Source organism: Musca domestica, unplaced genomic scaffold (assembly GCF_030504385.1).
Source record: "Musca domestica strain aabys unplaced genomic scaffold, Musca_domestica.polishedcontigs.V.1.1 1, whole genome shotgun sequence".
Classification (NCBI taxonomy): domain Eukaryota; kingdom Metazoa; phylum Arthropoda; class Insecta; order Diptera; family Muscidae; genus Musca; species Musca domestica.
Genome location: NW_026712114.1, coordinates 39,648,996 through 39,674,430, shown reverse-complemented (window position 1 = coordinate 39,674,430; position 25,435 = coordinate 39,648,996). Strand labels below are relative to the sequence as shown.

Genomic DNA, 25,435 nt, shown 5'->3' with positions numbered 1-25,435 from the left:
TGTCCTCAATACTCCTACGCAATTATCTCCTTACGCCCTTAAGTCGCTTTCAATACCCACTGTACCCACTGTGTTCACACACACACACAAATTAAACTTTTTTCCTTACCTGATACAGCTAAATTCAATATGAATAAATTTCTTGCTGTTCGCATCATTGGTTTTCGTATCACAGCTACTACAACTAGAATATTGCCCATTGCTCCGAAAATGATTAGAACACAGTAGAGCATGATGAGCACATGGTACCACAGGCCGTCTATGCTACGATTACGAGTAAATCGCTCCAGCAATACTGGATCTATTGTTAGTGTGTCGTTGTTGTTGTTGCCACCGCCGCCGCTGCCGCTCAATGACGCATTTAATTGCTGTAGGTTATTCTGGCCATCATCAGTCATCTCCAGGTAATCCATGGATATATCCCTACTTTCGCTACTGTCACCGTTGCCCATGGAACTCAACATGTCCATGGAATTTGTTTGCAGGGAAAAACTGCCCAGACCTAAGACAGTGTGATTCATATTGATGATCTGCAAAGAAAAAGAAGGGTGGAGGTGAGGTTAGGAGGCACATGAAACGGAAATGAAATGAGTCAATTTAAGTGTGTCTCGGTCTGTGTATGTGTGCGTGAGCGGACACTAAAGTTTATTTAGAAAAGAACGGAAATAAATATTTACATTGCCAACGACGACGACGACTACGATACGAGTGCTATCAATCAGTCATTTTAACAATGTAATGCTAGTGTGTGTGTGTGTGTGAATTTGTATATATACAGAAGCATATGTACCAAATGTATATATTTCCAGCAAAGCCCCCTGTTTATACAGTCAACAGCTATATTTTACTATCTAAATCCTTGTGATTTGTTGCTACCGCCAGCTAGGCCCTTCATGTAGAGAATTTGTTGCTGGAAGACAACACATGTAAAAGCCGCCCGCTTACTTCACAAAGCATATCCCTCTCCATTCCGGCATTTTATATTTACTGTAGTAAGTAATAATTTAATACACTTTTATAGTCAGACACGCATATGTTATGATTCGGCTAAGTTCTCTGGATTTGTTTGAATGTTGTTCGTTTCCTGATATGAATCACAATGGAATAGAAATGATTTTAATTGGATGTCATGAATTCGACCGGAATGAGATAATAATTTGAGCATATAAATACAGAGAAAAGTATGATATTGAATGAGGACAACATAAATACTTGAGGACAACATATTGCGAAAATATCTTCCCTCAACATATACTGCCATAACTATTTTCTCTGGAGTGTTTTCGAGTAGTAGAAAAGAAAGTATAAAATTGAGTAGTAGTAGAAAATAATGAGTATGGTTCATCTTCAAATATGATCCATTTTTTACTGAATTTGTTTTCCATTCCATGCTAACAGTGGATCGACACACTTCCGGAACTGAGCACTTTTCAAAATGTTCGACGTTTATTGGGAAGGTATGAGAAAGAGATAACATATACAGGATGAAATAAAAAACTGCAAAAAAGTCAAACGCCAAAAATTTTACTTTTTTTTATTTTTATTGAATGGAAACAAAAAATGTCGGAAATCAAATTATCAAATTTTAGAATAAGTTTAGATTTGTTCGAATTGGTCACCATTGGCACGAATTATGACCTTCAAACGGCCACTGAAACCGTCACACGCTCCCCGAATATTGCCCTTGCGAAGCGCTTGCTTGAGGTTATCGACACTTTGTATTTTTTAGCGCCAACCTTGCTTTCCAAAATACTCCCGGCACAATAGTCCAACGGATTGATATCCAGAGATTTTGGTGGCCATTGTGTGCTGGAAATGTAGCGGGGAACTTCATTTTGTAACCATGCTTGGGTGCGCGTGCTGAGTGCGATGGTGGTAAGTTCTGTTGCAATGTCCAAGGTCATCGGCCAAAATGTTTGTGCGCCCAAGGCTTTCGTACACCCTCCAGAATATTTTCGCGATAATATTCGGCATTTATTCTGACGCCACGGTCGATTAATACGAGCGGAGAGCGACCATCGGCTGTTAGGGCGGCCCACACAATACCCATGGTCGGCGCCTGAGTTCTGGTGGCCAACCGAAGATGCACATTTTCAGCTGACCTCTTTGACATGTACACACGATCATTTTTATACCCTCCACCATACTATGGAGGGTATATTAATTTTATCATTCCGTTTGTAACTCCTCGAAATACTCATGTCAGACCCAACAAAGTATATATATTCTTGATCAGCGTAAAATTCTAAGACGATTTAACCATGTCCGTCTGTCTGTCTGTCTGTCCATCTGTCTGTCCGTCTGTCTGTCTGTTGTAATCACGCTATCTTTCGAACAAATTGAGATAGAAGGCTAAAGTTTTGCACACATGTATATTTTGCCAGTAGGCAGGTTAAGTTCGTAAATGGGCCATGTAGGTCCAAGTTATCATATAGCCCCCATATAACGGTACCTCCCGATATTCGATATTTTGATGATTTTAGCGCCACTATTCACCGGAATTGTTTCAAATTTGGCATTTGAAGTTCGTATTGGATACTACAGCCTAAGACAGAAAATAATCTGTGTAGGTCCACGTCTTCGTATAGCCCCTATATATAACGGTACCCCCCGATATTCGGTATTTTGATGATTTTAGCTACATTTAAACAGATTTTTCTTCCAGTTTAGGCATTCGGTATTTTTAAGATTTTAACAGAATTTTTAACGGATTTTATTTTATTTTTTTTTTTGGAAATTGTCAACTTTGTACCAAATGGTGGAGGGTATTAAAAGTTCGGCCTAGCCGAACTTACAGCTTTTTTACTTGTTTTGTTTACAAACTGCTAAACAACGAATGTTTTCTCATCAGAGAAAACCAAATTCGACAGTTCACCACTTTCGGCCAAGCGAAGCAACTCTTTAGCTCTTTTGAGTCTATTTTCTTTCTGTTGCGGTGTAAGTTCTTGCACTTTTTGGAATTTCAATGGCGTTACCCAAAGCTCATTTTCTAGTATTTGCTGAATGGAATATCGCGATGTGTTCAGCTCACGAGCCATTTTTCGACCACTGCGACACGGGTTTCGATTAAGTCGCATCTTTATGTTTCAAACCATTTCTGCTGATGTTGCTGTTTTCTTCCGTCCACTTCTTTGACGTCGGGCTACGCTACCAGTATCACGGTAACGAGCGATTTTAACAGCTGTCAGACGAGTGGCTTAGAAATGTTGGTTGCAGTTTTTTCATCTCACCCTGTATATATGTGATTTGAGTCATTGCACCTTACCTTTGCGTAGCATTTCGAACATTTTTAATCCATGTTCTTATCAAACTTTATTCTTAAACATATTTAGTTTGCAAAATTGTGCAATTTACTTCAACCTATAATGTATCGTTAACAAGTAATTGTAATTCCGTCTTGGTGACGGTACTGACGACACTGCTATGCTTTTCATCCTACTAATCTAATACCTACCCACAATCAAATAAATTTCTCAAATTATGTTGGATTAAATAAACGCCAGAAAAGTTCTTGGATCATCTAATAGATTCCTATTTTGTCACAAGCTAACAAATTTAAATTAACGCTAAATTTAACACCACCTAAGATGACTTTAGGTAACAAGGATGTACACATACCTAGTCGCCTACTGACAAAATTAGATTACTTTTCCATCCAGCATTCATAACGCCTTATCTATTTTTAGTTTGACAAGATTTTAAGATGGCTCAGTAGCTGTGGAAGTTGTTATGTCGTAGTTTCCTTCTTAGTGACGTTTGCGCACACATTAACACCATCAAAGACATTCAAGTATTGAGACATTTAGCCATGACTGCGAAGTAATTTCATTTGTCCAGTACAATGTATATCGTTTTTAGTACATTTTAGTACATTTGGTACGAATTATCAAAAACGCCGACAAACCAAGATTCACGCTCGTGCGAAATTTCGAGATTCTAGCTTCAGCCGTTTTGTCTGTGGGTTTTTCCTCGGTCAGTCAGTTATTTTATTACTTTATTGTATATATAGATTAAATGTGAATAAATCGTTTGTCTCGTATCATCGCTCGTTACCGTGATACTGGTAGCGTAGCCCGAAGTCAAGGAAGTAGACGGAAGAAAACAGCCCAATATTTACTCACTCCGTCGTTCTATTAGTTACACCTAAATATAATCCAATGGTCATCCAAAATGCTAGAATTCTTTCATGTCCTTGACTCTCTTCTCAGTGTCGATTGGCTTCAATTGTGTGCTCGGAAAAACATTTCTGTTTTTGCTTAATTTGAACCCCTGAATATTTTGCAATCATCTCCAAAACAAGAAGCCCCTCCGTACCTCCAAATTTAGACTCATCTATATGATTTGCTTGTCTACGACATTTGGCTATATTCGTCAACGAAATCAGCATAAAAAAGCCAGAAGTTCGCCTTTTGTGTATTTCGGTATTGCCTGTAATGTTAGTATTTTTATACCCTACACCACAAGGTGGTCAGGGTATTATGTCTTTGTGCATTTGTTTGTAACAGGCAAAAGGAAACGAGATAGACCCATAGTTCCTTTTGATGATCTGCATAGAATCACATTCTGAGTCGATTTATGCATGTCCGTCTATCCGTCCGTCCGTCCGTCCGTCCGTCTGTCCATGTATTTTTGTAAACAAAGTACAGGTCGCATTTATTGCCCGATCCAGATGAAATGTTGCACAGATCATTTGTTTGGCCCAAGGACGAACCCTATTGAAATTGGAGATAATCAGTCAAAATTTAGATATAGCTCCCATATATATCTTCGTCCGATTTGCCTTTTATTGTGCACCAAACGTGTAATATCAGCCCGAATTGTATGGAATTTTGCACATACAACTAAATTAAGCCTGAAAATATTTATGCCAAATTTGATCGAAATCGGTTCAGATATAGCTATAGCTCCCATATATATTGTTCATCCGATTTGTTATTTTTGTCCACCGCCGCCGTAATATGCACTCTGCAACAACAATATTTAGGGGAATATATCAAATACAGCTCAGAAATACACTTGCAAAATTTTATGGAGATCGGTTCAGATTTGGATATAGCTCCCATATATAACTTCGGCCGATTTACCTTTTATTGTGCACCAAACGTCTAATATTTGTCCAAATGGGATGGAATTTGGCACATACGACCGAATTGAGTCTAGAAGCTAGTATGTCAAATTTGGTGAAGATCGGTTCAGATATACCTATAGCCTCCATATATATTATTCATCCGATTTGTTATATTTGTTACCCACAACCGTAATATGCACTCCGTAACAACGGTATTCAGGGAGATATATCAAATACAGCTCAGAAATATCTTTGCAAAATTTTATCGAGATCGGAGCTCTACTAAATTAGCAAAGTGGTGTAGGGTATCATAAAGTCGGCCCCGCCCGACTTTAAGACTTTCTTTACTGGTTTCACTCAAAAGTAGTGGTCCATTCTACCCGCTGTCCTAACTCTAACTCTATTTCGTGTTTTTTGGTTTCCTTTATAACGATTTTAAAATCAGGAAAAATTTTAGTTGTTGGTCCATTTCAACCCCTATATATTGCGGACATCTTTGAAAATAATAGGCCTAGCCCTTCTGAGCCTAACTCGTTTTTGAGATATAAGCATTCTAGCTAACATCCCCTTCCTTTGTATATACACATTGTACATATTTCGCTATATATCCCGATATTTTTATTATTGGCATCTAAGTATCGTTCAGAATTGACCTGTACGTCTATTTATTATTTCGCCGGGATTACAAATATTTAATGGAAATTTTGACTTTTATTTAACACAAATGTTGTGGCCTATTTCACTCACTAAATATTACCCGATGACCATCAAAATTGGAAGGCTTCTGCCTACCCCTAAGCTATAGCCCCATGCTATCTTCCGCTTCGATTGGTCCATAATTGCAAAATCAGGAAATTTTTCAGTTTTTGGTCCATTTCAACCCTTAAATATTATGCGATCATCTCCAAAAGCAATAGGGTTCTATTCTGTCTCTAGCCCCTCCTTCATTCTTAATTACGTGAAGATCGGACCATAATTGCGACCTGTAGAGTGATTACAAATTAACATGGACAGACGGACATACATAGCTAGATCGACTCAGCTCGGCGAGATAGGAAGATCCATATATAATTTCCTATGTGGGAAACCAATATTTCGAGGTGTTATATTATTTTTGGCCCAATCAAACTTAGTGTTGTAGGGTATAAAAATGATAAAATTATGGCGTTTGACTTTGTTGCATTGTTCGTATCTTACTTGTTTCTTGCTAACAATTTTAAATGCCATCCTTTTTTATGTCTTTAAAGACCTCTAACTAGCGAGTTTGGGGTGATATCGTTACATGGGGAGCAATACTTCGACTAATGTATATCAGGAGATACCATTTCATTTCGGCTATACGAAGTAGCACACCTTTATAGAACGGGAGATTCTGTATGCGGATGCTATTTGAAAACATAAACCTACATAGACAACTGTCTACCAAAGAGAACGGCAACCGTTTCCAACTTCAAATACAAAATATAGTACGCATTATCAGAAAGTAGAATTTATGGAAGTGTTAATATGTGGATGCTATACATAAACGTGTGGCGAAATGTCACATCTTCAAGTTCGACCTGTGTATATATTGCAGTTTCCTATCTCAATTATTTCCAAAGATTTCGTTGGACCCTGCCAGATCCCTCCACTTATATAGACTTATAATAACCTTAAATTTGTGTTTGTTTATACCCTCCACCATACTATCCCCGAAATACTAATGTCAGACCCAACAAAGTATATATATATTCTTGATCAGCGTTCTAAGTCGATTTAGCCATGTCCGACTGACTGTCTGTCTGTTGTAATCACACTATCTTTCGAACGAATTGGGATAGAAGGCTAAAATTTTGCACATGTGCTTATTTTTCCAGTAGGCAGGTTAAGTTCGTAAATGGGCCATGTATATATATAGCCCCCATATAACGGTACCTCCCAAAATTCGGTATTTTGATGATTTTAGCGCCATTATTCACCGGAATTGTTTCAAATTACGTATTTAGAGTTCGTAATGGGAACTACAGTCTGTGACAGAAAAATGTCTATGCAGGTCCAGGTCTTCGTATAGGCCCCATATATCAGTCCCTATATACGATATTTTGATGATTTTAGCTACATTATTCACCCTTTATTTCAAGTTTCGAATTTGAATATGGTAATGGCTAATGGCAAACAATGCCTATGTAGGTCCACGTCGTATAAACCCCAATATAACGGCAATATTCGGTATTTTTAAAATTTAACAGAATTTTTTAAGGATTTTTTTTTAATTTCCAAATTCGTTCCAAATGGTGGTGGGTAATCAAAGTTTTGCCCGGCCGAACTTACTGCTTTTTAACTTGTTTTTATTTTCAGTGGTGCTTATCCTAGAGAACTTCTGCAAAAACTATTTACTTTCTAATAACACATCCCAACTAAACATGCTACAACTAAACATGTTGGCTAGAACTACTTCTGTGAAATGTAGTTCAGATTTGTACTTCAAGTATAAATATAAATGCGTTCTTTCCTTCCTTGTTATGACTACAAAAATTTATCTCGAAATAAGATTTCATGCCGAAGGTGTTGTTGGATTTTTAATTTGTTATAAACACACACATATGGAAGTTAAATTAGATTTGTTCCAGATATGCACACCATGTCAGTACTTTGTCATTTTCATTTTTGAAAAAGTTCAAGGCTGTTTGATATAATGTTTGTATGTATAGTTTCGGTTTACTGCTACCACTGACAATACATCCTGATAAAGAACTTGTGTGACAGAAATTTATTTTTGAAATGACTTGACACCTGGTGGTAATAGTCGAACGACAACACCGAAGAGAAAACCGTTTTTTGTTTTCTTTTCTTTTTTCTTTTGAAGCTAACACACAATGTTGAATGTCATTAAGATTGTTCCAATCATGGTACAATAAATTCAAGGTAGGGCAGAACTACCATATGATTTCAATTTTTTTATTTTTCTGGCTTAATATGTCAACTTCATTTGTTTATGTGTGCATATTCTTTTCAATAATAAAAAAATTGTTCAGAAAATATTCAAATTCGGGTGTTTTCAAAATGCTTATTGCAACATATGCATCGACAAAGTCTACAGTTTTTGTCGCGAAATAAACCATGAGAGATATATAGAACATGATTTTGAAAAGAAATGTTGACCTTTCATTCAGTTTTCGCGGTTTTCAATTATTTGTTCAAAATTAATGCAACAAGTTGTTTGATTTTTTATTGTTTTGATACTAATTCTGACATTACAAGCCAAACAGGTAGACCTCTATACTTGCAATTTTTTCAAAGTTAGCCTACCTTCTTTTCATTGTACCATGGTTCCAATCGGTTTGAAGATGAAGAAGAATAACAACAAGAAAATGTGCATAATATTTGCATTTTATAATACATGTAAGGATATACCATTCCTTTGAAATTTGTCAAGCTCTGCTGACACAACAAATAAGTTTTAATGAGTTTTGTTGTCATGTAAATAATTTCAGATATAATGTCATGTAATAGATTCCGGAGAACAAGAGAGAGGAAGATGACGTCTAAATTGGCATAGAAAAAAATTAATATTATAAGGTAACATTTTTAAACTATAAAGCAAACCTAACAAATTTTAAATGTACAGGCCTTGGTTGTACAGGGTGAGTTAAAAACAAACTACAACCAACTTCGACAGCTGTTAAAACTATTCCAGTGACATCTCATTATATTGTTTAGAATCGTACAAAAGCATTTTGTTGAGAATTTTTCAGAAAAAAAAAAATTATTCGTGATGGAATTCAAAAAATGATTTCTTTATATTTGTCTGGAAAACCAAAAGTCGTTATCGTTAGAGCACTCCAGCATTTAAAGCATTTGGCAACATCAGCAGAAATGGTTCGAAAAGTAAAGAAGCGACTTGATCGAAACCCGCTTCGCAGTGGCAGAAAAATGGCTCGTGACCTGAACATATCGCAATATTCCATTCGGCAAATATTGAAAAAAATCTCGGGGTAAATCCATTGAAATTCCAAATAGTGCAGGAACTTACACCGCATCGGAAAATGAATAGACTCAAAAGAACTAAAGAGTTTATTCACTTGGCCGAAAGTGGGGAATTGCCGAATTTGGTTTTCTCCGATGAGAAAACGTTCGTTGTCCAGCAGTTTGTAAACAAAAAAAAAAAAAAAAATGATCGTGTTTGCTTAACAAAGAGGTCAGCTGAAAATATGCACCTTTGGTAGGCCACCAGCACTCAAGCGCCGGCCATGGTGATGGTGTGGGCCGCAATAACAGCCGATGGTCGCTCTCCGCTCGTATTAATAGACCTAATATTATCGCGAATATATTCTGGAAAGCAAGGTTGGCACTACAGCAAGCGCTTCGCTGGGAAGGGGCCAAAATACCGCAGAGCTATATTCGGGCAGCATGTGACGGTTTCATTGGCCGTTTGAAGGCCATAATTCGTGACAAAGGTGACCAATTCGAACAAATCTAAACCTATTCTAAAATTTGATGCTATTTCCGACATTTTTTGCTTTTATTCAATAAATTTAAAAAAAAATGTAAAAATTATGGCGTTTGACTTTGTTGCAGTTTTTTTTTTTATCTCACTCTGTATTAAAAGTTGGAAAAGTTGGTCTCAAACCAACGATGGATCTGCCTATCTCGCCAAGCTGAATCGATGTAGTTATGTGTGACCATACGTCCGTCTGTCCCTATTAATTTGATATTACTCTACAGGTCGTTATTATTATCTATGTTCACGAAATTTTGCATGCAGTTAGAGTTAGAATCAGCCTATATGGAGGTATATTAGGGGATAAAATGGACCAAAATCAGAAAATTTTCTTGATTTTAACACTCGCTATACAGGTTATATTTATAAAACTTACGACACATAATTTAACATGTGGTTAGATCTTGGAACGGTGCTGAAGAATACAATTTTAAAAGGACTTCGGATAATATTTAGTGGGTGAAAGTCAAAAAGTAATTGACTGACTATTCATCAAGGCCCCCAAGATATTTTGGAATTTTGGGTGAAAGTCACTCTAGGTCCGAAGGTGTCAGAAAGATGGGTTTTTGAAAATTCGTGCTAGAACAGTACGAAAAACATTAAACGGTACCAAGTATGGTAGCCCTTTTATTTGGCGAAGCAGAAAACTAGAACTCTTAAATTTGAAATGAGGGTCACTGATGGAGTGTATGATAGATGTACCAAACGGGTTTCGGAAATTCGAACTATAAGTCTACGAAAAGTACTTATATATATATATTTGGTACCATTTTTATTATGTGAAATTTGGTTTGAGAATCAACGTTGGAAAGTATGTTTGATACATGAAGGTTTTGGAAATGTGTACGAACTGTACTAAATAGTACTAAATTTAGAACAGTTTTGTTTAGGGTGTACGGATGAAATTTCGAAATATTTTCTTTGGGTCTCTATTTGTGGTAGATTTGTAATAAAGATGTTGTTTGGGAAATGTGTACTACAACTGCACGAAAAGTACAAAAGAGTACTATATTTTGTACAATTTGGTGTTGGGTGAACATACAGTGCTGGAAAACTCAAATTATATCAAGGTTGATGTTCATGTGTAGCCTGGACATGAAAAGCCAGTTTCGGATATGTGTTCTACAATTGTACGAAAAGTACTAATGGGGACAACATTTTGTACTGGTATTGGGTTTTGAAAACTTTTACTTCTGTAGTTGTACGTAAAGTGTTAAATAATACTAAATTTGGTATAGGGTGAAGGAATAGGACTGGAATTCTCAAATTTGATTGAGGAGGGAATTGTGATGTGGAGGTGTTGTTTTGGGTATGTGTACTAAAATTTACTAGATATTTGATGCACACTTTGGCATTGAGGTCACTTTTGGTGTCTATGATTAACATATAGAGACATTAAAATAGTTTTGGACAGAAAAATTGGACGTGTATGCATTGTACAATAGTTTTACTAACATCCTCCTCGGCAAACTTCGTAGAAGTAAACATTTTTCTATTAGTCTTTCCGAAAAAGAAAACACTTTAATAAAATATAAAACTTTTATACGATGTATGAAGTTTTGATTAGAAAATGTTGTCAAACTGAACAAATTGAGCAGTTTGAATATTTAAAAGGCCTAACACGAGCTGTCGAAACGAATCGAAAATTTTCGCTAACGAAGTAGAGGGCACTTGCTACTTACTTATAAAAACATACTTATCGAAATTTAAAAATTTCGAGTGATTTCTTTAAGATTCCAACTGTTTATTATGTCCAAGCGAATGCAGATTGGACAACAATGGTTTTATTTGTCTACAAAAACCAGAAAATATTTTCTGGTACCAACATTCTCCACAAAATTGCTAAAATTTCTCAATTATGTTATGTAAAAAATGTGCCAAACTTCCAAATAAGTCAAATTTCAATGGTAACTGTTGACATGTCAATTCAACACATGCCCTCTAAATTTCATTACGAAACTAATTTCTCTGCGTTAGGATAGTGATACGCAGAATAACTCTCAGTCCCATTAATTCTATGTAGTCCATATTTTATTCATTTATTCCTTGAACAAAATAAGCTTTGCAAAAATTCCCCAGAAATGAATTTACAAATTATGTTCACTTGGATTTCTACTTCATTTGAAACAAATCACAATCTCAACTGTGCTCTCTGCCATGGATTTTAATTGCATTTTTGCATTTGCATGAGTGATTGCATTTGTCATTATCTTGACGAAGTTTCAAAGGGGGTTTTTATAGGATAGCCAGCACTAAAACAGAAATGGAAAACAAAAAGTAATTTTAAGTAACTTTCCAACTGTAACAAATATGTGGAAATCACTCTAGCTTCCGAACGGAATTAAGTAGGTTAATACAATTTTACTCAAATGTATATTATGTATGCAGGACTTTTGATGTTGAAAATGGTAATTTAAGCGACATTATTCACCGGAAATGTTTCAAATTTGGTATTTGAAGTTTGTAATGGATACTACAGCCTATGACAGAAAATTGTAAGTGCAGATACACGTCTTCGTGTAGTCCTCAAATAACGGTTCCTCCCGAATTCGACACTTTGATGATTTTAGCAATATTATTTATCTGAATTGTTTAAAATTTGGCATTAGCAGTTCGTAATGGATACTACAGCCTATGACAGAAAATTGTCAGTGCAGATACACGTCTTCGTACAGCCCCATATAACGACACCTCCCTAAATTATTCACAGGAATTGTTTGAAATTTGGTATTTGAAATTCGTAATGTAATTTCTTTAAAAGCCCAAGTGTTTAATATGTCTACCCTAATGCAGCTTCTTCCAACACATCTTCGTATAGCCCCCATATAACGTTACCTCCCGATATTCCGTATTTTGATGACTTTTGCCACAAGTTCCCACGGATTTGTCTAAAAATTGGTATTTGTAGTTCTTAATGGATTTTAGCTCCCGTGGTGGAACATTGTAGGTAGGTCATTTTTTCGTATAACCCCCCATATAACAGTACCTTCCCATATTCGGTATTTTGATGACTTTTGCAACATTTTTCCACGGATTTGTCCAGAAATTGTTGTTTGTATGTCAAATGGGTGGGTGGCAGAACATTGAATATCTTGGTTCATGTTTTCCTATAGCGCACATATAACAGTACTCACTGATATTCGATATTTTGAGTATCCTAATTTGAGTATCCGAAATTTTTTCAAATTTGTCAGACTCGCAATAGATTACGATCCTTACAGTATAAAGCTGACTGTATAGGTACCATTTTTCTTTTAAAATTTCTTCCGTTTAGATGACAACCGTTATATGGGGGCTATACGAATACGAGAAACCTGGAGGCTATGCGAAGACGAGACGAGAACCTGCATAAGTAATTTCTTGTCATAGGCTGTAGTACCAATTTTGAACTTTAAATACGAAATTTAAAAAATCGTCAAAATACCGAATATTGGGATAAACCGTAATATGGGGGGCTATACAAAAACGTGGACACACAGAGGGACGGAGATCATTAAATAGACTTAGAATTTTACGCTGATCAATAATGTAATAACTTTGTTAGGTCTGACATGAGTATGAGCATCGTACAATCAGATGAAGATATATATCGAAGCTATATAAAAATCTGAACTGATCTCAATAAAATTTGGCAGAGGTATTTTCGAGCAATATCTGATGGCCGGTACCAAATAGCATATTTCCAATATTTTAAATTTTTTAGAATTTCGCGCCCTGTTGGTTAGGTTTTGGATCTCCACCACAGGCGGTATCCTAATATAATGCATCAAACGAAAAATGGAGAACGTACCTTGATAATTGCAATGATGTTTAATGTCGTTTAAGTATGTATCACAATGTTTTCAGAAGTTCGCTTGTCCTTGTCTGGCACGACTAGCCTTTGCTTAATTGCTTTGTAACAAATTAAACTTTATTTAATCTACGAGTATAATCCCACGCCGAAAAATTTTCCTCAAGGGCAAGGGGTAAAACAGTTTTTGAGAGAAAGGGACGTGCGAAAAATGTACTCGTTTAACCCACTTCCCTCCCACAAACCTCATTTTTCTCATTTTTCCGACCAACTTTCTACGTTTCAATTAGAACGTACTTTGCCATGCCAACTTTTCAACAATTTTTTCTTTTGTTTTTTTTTTTTTTTTTTTTTTTTTTGATAATTGCAATGATATTTTAATTTGCGATAGACACGTGCATCACTCAAATTCGGTTGACATAAAAAAGAAAAAACAAAATAATGCCAAAAACTTTGGTTTATAACATAATCTACTTTTAACTAGATTCGGTAAATGACATTTCAAAACTTGACCCTACAATGACATCCATGACAGCTGTTACTAATGGATCATTTATCTGTGTTTTTTATTATTATTTATTTGTTGGCTGGGGTCCTGTACATGACATTCTGTGCGGGAGTGGAAAAAGTCTGAAACTAGAGTTCGAAATAACATTTGGCTAATGAATTTTCTAATGGCCTTTGTCAAACAATGGATAATCTAATGGCTTTTATTTGTTTCACGGTAGTAGTAGAAGTCCGTGTAAATATTTAACACCGAAGTGTGTTTCAAGTATTCAAATAATCGAACAACAAAAACCAAACTTGGAAAATGATAATATGAAAAACGCGACTTCAGTGTTTCGGCGAGTTCGCCCACAGCTACAGCCGATGTTCACTACATCCATTCAAAATGCAATTTTCTCCAAATTTAAGTGTTGTCAGTTATTGTCTTCACTGTCGCCGTCGTTGTCGTCATCACTTAAATGGTACTTACCATTTTCAATATTAAATTTGTCTCTGCTGAAAAGTTGGCTGTGCGTGACGACCTCGGTGGCTGTGCTGTGATGGCGTTCTATTCTGCGAATGTAAAAACATCAATAATTCCTTAATATCCTTGTTGTTATTGTTTGTTATTGTCGATATTTAAGTGGGCTGGCTGCATGGGGCTAGAGAGTGTTTTGTCGCGCACATTTCCCTCTCTCGACGCTGATGCGTCGCCACACTTCGATTATTCGATTTTTATTGATTTTATTTTGCACTCACTGCACTTTTCCGGTTTAATGTTTGTTTAGACATTCGTCGCACAACAAGTCCGCCGTAGAAAGCCTTTATCTGAAATAGAATGAAAAGTAATCATTACAAAATGGGATTCGTGTGTGTAATTCAATTTCATAAAGATTTTGCAAAACTGCAGCCATAAACATTTCTGATTACAAAAATGAAAGGAGAAAAAAAAGTAATAAAAAACTTCCATTCTTTTTCCCTACATGAATGTTAGTATATTTGTATCTGCCTAATGGCTCGAGTAAGTTTTTTGCATTTTTATGGATTTACTGTTTGATTAAATCTGAATAGAGTTGATGGAAGTAATGTACATGTACGAGTATGTGTGCGTGTGGGGGACGTTATAATTGCATTAGACAAATCTTTATAGTGTTGTAATAGAATTCTTGGAATGCCAATGCCAGTATGTGCGGGTGTATTTAAAGGAATGCAGTTGAATATATGGTTCTTACATTCTCGATTTTGTTGTGTAATGGATGTAATGGATGTACATCTAGTGAAATCTTTTGCTTTTTCTGGCATTTCAACTATTGGTATTGAAATCAAAGTTGTTATGAATTTCTCATTTAAAATATTAGTCAAGTTTTCTAACATTTTAAGTGAATTAATAAGCACTTTGTTTAAAAAAAATTTTTTGTAGAAATAAGGGTTAGCAGGATAATGAAAAAATAAGACCTTCGAACGCTAGGCATATTTCAGCTGAAATTAAAGTTTTTTTTTATTTAAAGAAAGAAAAAATCGTCAAAAATAAAGTTAACAAGTCAGAACTTTTCTGATAGTGTTTTCGACAGTTTCATTCGCCAATTGTAACAAGGGTTCAGCACAAAAAAAAAAACGGTAAAGGAACCCTTAGAGGAAAAATAGCATTCTTTAAAATGGCCATAACTCCTTTAATATTGACATTTCGGGGTTTTTAGCTATTATTTGTGATCACTTTTTAAAAGAGGAAAAATAGCATTCTTTAAAATGGCCATAACTCCTTTAATATTGACATTTCGGGGTTTTTAGCTATTATTTGTGATCACTTTTTTAGATAGGAAAAATAGCATACTTTAAAATGGCCATAACTCCTTTAATATTGACATTTCGGGCTTTTTAGCTATTATTTGTGATCACTTTTCAAAAGAGGAAAAATAGCAATCTTAAAAATGGCCATAACTCCTTTAATATTGACATTTCGGGGTTTTTAGCTATTATTTGTGATCACTTTTTTAGATAGGAAAAATAGCATACTTTAAAATGGCCATAACTCCTTTAATATTGATATTTCGGGGTTTTTACCTATTATTTGTGATCACTTTTTAAAAGAGGAAAAATAGCATTCTTTAAAATGGCCATAACTCCTTTAATATTGACATTTCGGGGTTTTTAGCTATTATTTGTGATCACTTTTTAAAATAGGAAAAATATCAATCTTTAAAATGGCCATAACTCCTTTAATATTGACATTTCGGGGTTTTTAGCTATTATTTTTGATCACTTTTTTAGATAGAAACCAGTAAAGAAAGTCTTAAAGTCGGGCGGGGCCGACTTTATGATACCCTACACCACTTTGCTAATTTAGTAGAGCTCCACATAACAATTAAAAGTTTTTATGGGAGAATTCAATCATAAACGCTATGATTATAATTATAATTATAATTTAAAGTTCAAAGGACTAAACATGCCGAAGAATTTGTATCTTTTAAATTCGGACTTGTATTGACCATTTGGTGCACAATTAATTTGAAATCGGATAAATATATATATATATATATATATATATATATATATATATATATATATATATATATATATATATATATATATATATATATATATATATATATATATATATATATGGGAGCTATATCCACATCTGAACCGATCTCGATAAAATTTGGCAAAGATATTTCTAAGCTGTATTTGATATATTTCCCTGAGTATCGTTGTTACGGAGTGTATATTACGGTTGTGGGAAACAAATATAACAAATCGGATGAATAATATATATGGGAGCTATAGCTATATCTGAACCGATCTTCACCAAATTTGACATACTAGCTTCTAGACTCAATTCGGTCGTATGTGCCAAATTCCATCCCATTTGGACAAATATTAGATGTTTGGTGCACAATAAAAGGTAAATCGGACGAAGTTATATATGGGAGCTGTATCCAAATCTGAACCGATCTCGATAAAATTAAGCAAATGTATTTCTGAGCTGTATTTGATATATTTCCCCAAATATTGTTCTTGCAGAGTGCATATTACGGCGGCGGTGGACAAAAATAACAAATCGGATGAACAATATATATGGGAGCTATAGCTATATCTGAACCGATTTCGATCAAATTTGGCATACATATTTTCAGGCCTAATTTGGTTGTATGTGCAAAATTCCATACTATTCGGGCTGATATTACACGCTTGGTGCACAATAAAAGCAAATCGGACGAAGATATATATGGGAGCTATATCTAAATTTTGACCGATTATCTCCAATTTCAATAGGGTTCGTCCTTGGGCCAAACAAATGATCTGTGCAAAATTTCATCTGGATCGGGCAATAAATGCGACCTGTACTTTGTTTACAAAAATGCATGGACAGACGGACAGACGGACGGACGGACGGACGGACGGACGGACGGACGGACGGACAGACGGACGGACGGACATTCATAAATCGACTCAGAATGTGAATCTATGCAGATCATCAAAAGGAACTATGGGTCTATCTCGTTTCCTTTTGCCTGTTACAAACAAATGCACAAAGACATAATACCCTGACCACCTTGTGGTGTAGGGTATAAAAATAGCATACTTTAAAATGGCCATAACTCCTTTAATATTGACATTTCGGGGTTTTTAGCTATTATTTGCGATCACTTTTTAAAAGAGGAAAAATAGCAATCTTTAAAATGGTCATAACTCCTTTAATATTGACATTTCAGGGTTTTTAGCTATTATTTGTGATCACTTTTTTAGATAGGAAAAATAGCATACTTTAAAATGGCCATAACTCCTTTAATATTGACATTTCGGGGTTTTTAGCTATTATTTGTGATCACTTTTTTGGATAGGAAAAATAGCATACTTTAAAATGGCCATAACTCCTTTAATATTGACATTTCGGGCTTTTTAGGTATTATTTGAGGAAAAATAGCAACCTTTAAAATGGCCATAACTCCTTTAATAGTGACATTTCGGGGTTTTTAGCTATTATTTGAGATCACTTTTTAAAAGAGGAAAAATAGCATTCTTTAAAATGGCCATAACTCCTTTAATATTGACATTTCGGGGTTTTTAGCTATTATTTGTGATCACTTTTTAAAAGAGGAAAAATAGCATACTTTAAAATGGCCATAACTCCTTTAATATTGACATTTCGGGGTTTTTAGCTATTATTTGCGATCACTTTTTAAAAGAGGAAAAATAGCAATCCTTAAAATGGTCATAACTCCTTTAATATTGACATTTCAGGGTTTTTAGCTATTATTGGTGATCACTTTTTTAGATAGGAAAAATAGCATTGTTTAAAATGGCCATAACTCCTTTAATATTGACATTTCGGGCTTTTTAGCTATTATTTATGATCACTTTTCAAAAGAGGAAAAATAGCAATCTTTAAAATGGCCATAACTCCTTTAATATTGACATTTCGGGGTTTTTAGCCATTATTTGTGATCACTTTTTTAAATAGGAAAAATAGCATACTTTAAAATGGCCATAACTCCTTTAATATTGATATTTCGGGGTTTTTAGCTATTATTTGTGATCACTTTTTAAAAGAGGAAAAATAGCATTCTTTAAAATGGCCATAACTCCTTTAATATTGACATTTCGGGGTTTTTAGCTATCATTTGCGATCACTTTTTAAAAGAGGAAAAATAGCAATCTTTAAAATGGTCATAACTCCTTTAATATTGACATTTCGGGGTTTTTAGCTATTATTTGTGATCACTTTTTTAAATAGGAAAAATAGCAATCTTTAAAATGGTCATAACTCCTTTAATATTGACATTTCAGGGTTTTTAGCTATTATTTGTGATCACTTTTTTAGATAGGAAAAATAGCATTCTTTAAAATGGCCATAACTCCTTTAATATTGACATTTCGGGGTTTTTAGCTATTATTTGTGATCACTTTTTTAGATAGGAAAAATAGCATACTTTAAAATGGCCATAACTCCTTTAATATTGACATTTCGGGGTTTTTAGCTATTATTTGTGATCACTTTTTAAAAGAGGAAAAATAGCATTCTTTAAAATGGCCATAACTCCTTTAATATTGACATTTCGGGGTTTTTAGCTATTATTTGTGATCACTTTTTAAAAGAGGAAAAATAGCATACTTTAAAATGGCCATAACTCCTTTAATATTGACATTTCGGGGTTTTTAGCTATTATTTGCGATCACTTTTTAAAAGAGGAAAAATAGCAATCTTTAAAATGGTCATAACTCCTTTAATATTGACATTTCAGGGTTTTTAGCTATTATTTGCGATCACTTTTTAAAAGAGGAAAAATAGCAATCTTTAAAATGGTCATAACTCCTTTAATATTGACATTTCAGGGTTTTTAGCTATTATTTGTGATCACTTTTTTAGATAGGAAAAATAGCATTCTTTAAAATGGCCATAACTCCTTTAATATTGACATTTCGGGCTTTTTAGCTATTATTTATGATCACTTTTCAAAAGAGGAAAAATATCAATCTTTAAAATGGCCATAACTCCTTTAATATTGACATTTCGGGGTTTTTAGCTATTATTTGTGATCACTTTTTTAGATAGGAAAAATAGCATACTTTAAAATGGTCATAACTCCTTTAATATTGATATTTCGGGGTTTTTAGCTATTATTTGTGATCACTTTTTAAAAGAGGAAATATAGCATTCTTTAAAATGGCCATAACTCCTTTAATATTGACATTTCGGGGTTTTTAGCTATTATTTGCGATCACTTTTTAAAAGAGGAAAAATAGCAATCTTTAAAATGGTCATAACTCCTTTAATATTGACATTTCAGGGTTTTTAGCTATTATTTGTGATCACTTTTTTAGATAGGAAAAATAGCATTCTTTAAAATGGCCATAACTCCTTTAATATTGACATTTCGGGGTTTTTAGCTATTATTTGCGATCACTTTTTAAAAGAGGAAAAATAGCAATCTTTAAAATGGTCATAACTCCTTTAATATTGACATTTCAGGGTTTTTAGCTATTATTTGTGATCACTTTTTTAGATAGGAAAAATAGCATTCTTTAAAATGGCCATAACTCCTTTAATATTGACATTTCAGGGTTTTTAGCTATTATTTGTGATCACTTTTTTAGATAGGAAAAATAGCATACTTTAAAATGGCCATAACTCCTTTAATATTGACATTTCGGGGTTTTTAGCTATTATTTGTGATCACTTTTTTAGATAGGAAAAATAGCATACTTTAAAATGGCCATAACTCCTTTAATATTGATATTTCGGGGTTTTTAGCTATTATTTGTGATCACTTTTTAAAAGAGGAAAAATAGCATTCTTTAAAATGGCCATAACTCCTTTAATATTGACATTTCGGGGTTTTTAGCTATTATTTGCGATCACTTTTTAAAAGAGGAAAAATAGCAATCTTTAAAATGGCCATAACTCCTTTAATATTGACATTTCGGGGTTTTTAGCTATTATTTGCGATCACTTTTTAAAAGAGGAAAAATAGCAATCTTTAAAATGGTCATAACTCCTTTAATATTGACATTTCAGGGTTTTTAGCTATTATTTGTGATCACTTTTTTAGATAGGAAAAATAGCATTCTTTAAAATGGCCATAACTCCTTTAATATTGACATTTCGGGCTTTTTAGCTATTATTTGTGATCACTTTTTAAAATAGGAAAAATAGCAATCTTTAAAATGGCCATAATCCTTTAATATTGACATTTCGGGGTTTTTAGCTTTTAGATAGGAAAAATAGCATACTTTAAAATGGCCATAACTCCTTTAATATTGACATTTCGGGGTTTTTAGCTATTATTTGCGATCACTTTTTAAAAGAGGAAAAATAGCAATCTTTAAAATGGTCATAACTCCTTTAATATTGACATTTCAGGGTTTTTAGCTATTATTTGTGATCACTTTTTTAGATAGGAAAAATAGCATACTTTAAAATGGCCATAACTCCTTTAATATTGACATTTCGGGGTTTTTAGCTATTATTTGTGATCACTTTTTTAGATAGGAAAAATAGCATACTTTAAAATGGCCATAACTCCTTTAATATTGACATTTCGGGGTTTTTAGCTATTATTTGCGATCACTTTTTAAAAGAGGAAAAATAGCAATCTTTAAAATGGTCATAACTCCTTTAATATTGACATTTCAGGGTTTTTAGCTATTATTTGTGATCACTTTTTTAGATAGGAAAAATAGCATACTTTAAAATGGCCATAACTCCTTTAATATTGACATTTCGGGGTTTTTAGCTATTATTTGTGATCACTTTTTTAGATAGGAAAAATAGCATACTTTAAAATGGCCATAACTCCTTTAATATTGACATTTCGGGCTTTTTAGCTATTATTTGAGGAAAAATAGCAACCTTTAAAATGGCCATAACTCCTTTAATATTGACATTTCGGGGTTTTTAGCTATTATTTGTGATCACTTTTTAAAAGAGGAAAAATAGCATTCTTTAAAATGGCCATAACTCCTTTAATATTGACATTTCGGGGTTTTTAGCTATTATTTGTGATCACTTTTTAAAAGAGGAAAAATAGCATACTTTAAAATGGCCATAACTCCTTTAATATTGACATTTCGGGGTTTTTAGCTATTATTTGTGATCACTTTTTAAAAGAGGAAAAATAGCATACTTTAAAATGGCCATAACTCCTTTAATATTGACGTTATTTTAAAATGGTCATAACTCCTTTAATATTGATATTTCAGGGTTTTTAGCTATTAATTTTGATCACTTTTTTAGATAGGAAAAATAGCATTCTTTAAAATGGCCATAACTCCTTTAATATTGACATTTCGGGGTTTTTAGCTATTATTTGCGATCACTTTTTAAAAGAGGAAAAATAGCAATCTTTAAAATGGTCATAACTCCTTTAATATTGACATTTCGGGGTTTTTAGCTATTATTTGTGATCACTTTTTAAAAGAGGAAAAATAGCATTCTTTAAAATGGCCATAACTCCTTTAATATTGACATTTCGGGGTTTTTAGCTATTATTTGTGATCACTTTTTTAGATAGGAAAAATAGCAATCTTTAAAATGGTCATAACTCCTTTAATATTGACATTTCGGGGTTTTTAGCTATTATTTGTGATCACTTTTTTAAATAGGAAAAATAGCAATCTTTAAAATGGTCATAACTCCTTTAATATTGACATTTCGGGGTTTTTAGCTATTATTTGTGATCACTTTTTAAAAGAGGAAAAATAGCATTCTTTAAAATGGCCATAACTCCTTTAATATTGACATTTCGGGGTTTTTAGCTATCATTTGCGATCACTTTTTAAAAGAGGAAAAATAGCAATCTTTAAAATGGTCATAACTCCTTTAATATTGACATTTCGGGGTTTTTAGCTATTATTTGTGATCACTTTTTTAAATAGGAAAAATAGCAATCTTTAAAATGGTCATAACTCCTTTAATATTGACATTTCAGGGTTTTTAGCTATTATTTGTGATCACTTTTTTAGATAGGAAAAATAGCATTCTTTAAAATGGCCATAACTCCTTTAATATTGACATTTCGGGGTTTTTAGCTATTATTTGTGATCACTTTTTTAGATAGGAAAAATAGCATACTTTAAAATGGCCATAACTCCTTTAATATTGACATTTCGGGGTTTTTAGCTATTATTTGTGATCACTTTTTAAAAGAGGAAAAATAGCATTCTTTAAAATGGCCATAACTCCTTTAATATTGACATTTCGGGGTTTTTAGCTATTATTTGTGATCACTTTTTAAAAGAGGAAAAATAGCATACTTTAAAATGGCCATAACTCCTTTAATATTGACATTTCGGGGTTTTTAGCTATTATTTGCGATCACTTTTTAAAAGAGGAAAAATAGCAATCTTTAAAATGGTCATAACTCCTTTAATATTGACATTTCAGGGTTTTTAGCTATTATTTGCGATCACTTTTTAAAAGAGGAAAAATAGCAATCTTTAAAATGGTCATAACTCCTTTAATATTGACATTTCAGGGTTTTTAGCTATTATTTGTGATCACTTTTTTAGATAGGAAAAATAGCATTCTTTAAAATGGTCATAACTCCTTTAATATTGACATTTCGGGCTTTTTAGCTATTATTTATGATCACTTTTCAAAAGAGGAAAAATATCAATCTTTAAAATGGCCATAACTCCTTTAATATTGACATTTCGGGGTTTTTAGCTATTATTTGTGATCACTTTTTTAGATAGGAAAAATAGCATACTTTAAAATGGTCATAACTCCTTTAATATTGATATTTCGGGGTTTTTAGCTATTATTTGTGATCACTTTTTAAAAGAGGAAATATAGCATTCTTTAAAATGGCCATAACTCCTTTAATATTGACATTTCGGGGTTTTTAGCTATTATTTGCGATCACTTTTTAAAAGAGGAAAAATAGCAATCTTTAAATGGTCATAACTCCTTTAATATTGACATTTCAGGGTTTTTAGCTATTATTTGTGATCACTTTTTTAGATAGGAAAAATAGCATTCTTTAAAATGGCCATAACTCCTTTAATATTGACATTTCGGGGTTTTTAGCTATTATTTGCGATCACTTTTTAAAAGAGGAAAAATAGCAATCTTTAAAATGGTCATAACTCCTTTAATATTGACATTTCAGGGTTTTTAGCTATTATTTGTGATCACTTTTTTAGATAGGAAAAATAGCATTCTTTAAAATGGCCATAACTCCTTTAATATTGACATTTCAGGGTTTTTAGCTATTATTTGTGATCACTTTTTTAGATAGGAAAAATAGCATACTTTAAAATGGCCATAACTCCTTTAATATTGACATTTCGGGGTTTTTAGCTATTATTTGTGATCACTTTTTAGATAGGAAAAATAGCATACTTTAAAATGGCCATAACTCCTTTAATATTGATATTTCGGGGTTTTTAGCTATTATTTGTGATCACTTTTTAAAAGAGGAAAAATAGCATTCTTTAAAATGGCCATAACTCCTTTAATATTGACATTTCGGGGTTTTTAGCTATTATTTGCGATCACTTTTTAAAAGAGGAAAAATAGCAATCTTTAAAATGGCCATAACTCCTTTAATATTGACATTTCGGGGTTTTTAGCTATTATTTGCGATCACTTTTTAAAAGAGGAAAAATAGCAATCTTTAAAATGGTCATAACTCCTTTAATATTGACATTTCAGGGTTTTTAGCTATTATTTGTGATCACTTTTTTAGATAGGAAAAATAGCATTCTTTAAAATGGCCATAACTCCTTTAATATTGACATTTCGGGCTTTTTTAGCTATTATTTGTGATCACTTTTTAAAATAGGAAAAATAGCAATCTTTAAAATGGCCATAATCCTTTAATATTGACATTTCGGGGTTTTTAGCTTTTAGATAGGAAAAATAGCATACTTTAAAATGGCCATAACTCCTTTAATATTGACATTTCGGGGTTTTTAGCTATTATTTGCGATCACTTTTTAAAAGAGGAAAAATAGCAATCTTTAAAATGGTCATAACTCCTTTAATATTGACATTTCAGGGTTTTTAGCTATTATTTGTGATCACTTTTTTAGATAGGAAAAATAGCATACTTTAAAATGGCCATAACTCCTTTAATATTGACATTTCGGGGTTTTTAGCTATTATTTGTGATCACTTTTTTAGATAGGAAAAATAGCATACTTTAAAATGGCCATAACTCCTTTAATATTGACATTTCGGGGTTTTTAGCTATTATTTGCGATCACTTTTTAAAAGAGGAAAAATAGCAATCTTTAAAATGGTCATAACTCCTTTAATATTGACATTTCAGGGTTTTTAGCTATTATTTGTGATCACTTTTTTAGATAGGAAAAATAGCATACTTTAAAATGGCCATAACTCCTTTAATATTGACATTTCGGGGTTTTTAGCTATTATTTGTGATCACTTTTTTAGATAGGAAAAATAGCATACTTTAAAATGGCCATAACTCCTTTAATATTGACATTTCGGGCTTTTTAGCTATTATTTGAGGAAAAATAGCAACCTTTAAAATGGCCATAACTCCTTTAATATTGACATTTCGGGGTTTTTAGCTATTATTTGTGATCACTTTTTAAAAGAGGAAAAATAGCATTCTTTAAAATGGCCATAACTCCTTTAATATTGACATTTCGGGGTTTTTAGCTATTATTTGTGATCACTTTTTAAAAGAGGAAAAATAGCATACTTTAAAATGGCCATAACTCCTTTAATATTGACATTTCGGGGTTTTTAGCTATTATTTGTGATCACTTTTTAAAAGAGGAAAAATAGCATACTTTAAAATGGCCATAACTCCTTTAATATTGACGTTATTTTAAAATGGTCATAACTCCTTTAATATTGATATTTCAGGGTTTTTAGCTATTAATTTTGATCACTTTTTTAGATAGGAAAAATAGCATTCTTTAAAATGGCCATAACTCCTTTAATATTGACATTTCGGGGTTTTTAGCTATTATTTGCGATCACTTTTTAAAAGAGGAAAAATAGCAATCTTTAAAATGGTCATAACTCCTTTAATATTGACATTTCGGGGTTTTTAGCTATTATTTGTGATCACTTTTTAAAGAGGAAAAATAGCATTCTTTAAAATGGCCATAACTCCTTTAATATTGACATTTC

The 25,435-nt window shown here is 33.1% G+C and overlaps 1 protein-coding gene across 2 annotated transcripts in view; it reads right to left on the bottom strand.

Moving 5' to 3' along the window:
- The window catches only part of LOC101899006 (neuropeptide F receptor), a 70,963-nt gene that overhangs the window by 21,202 nt on the left and 24,326 nt on the right, over nt 1–25,435 (bottom strand). For both annotated transcript variants that reach the window (XM_005182221.4, XM_011293682.3), the window contains exons 2-3: nt 14,315–14,652; nt 110–530 (exon numbers count right to left, since the gene is read on the bottom strand). In XM_005182221.4, the coding sequence (XP_005182278.1) occupies nt 110–530; nt 14,315–14,317 (424 nt within the window). In that variant the 5' untranslated portion in view covers nt 14,318–14,652. The remainder of the gene's footprint in view (nt 1–109; nt 531–14,314; nt 14,653–25,435) is intronic.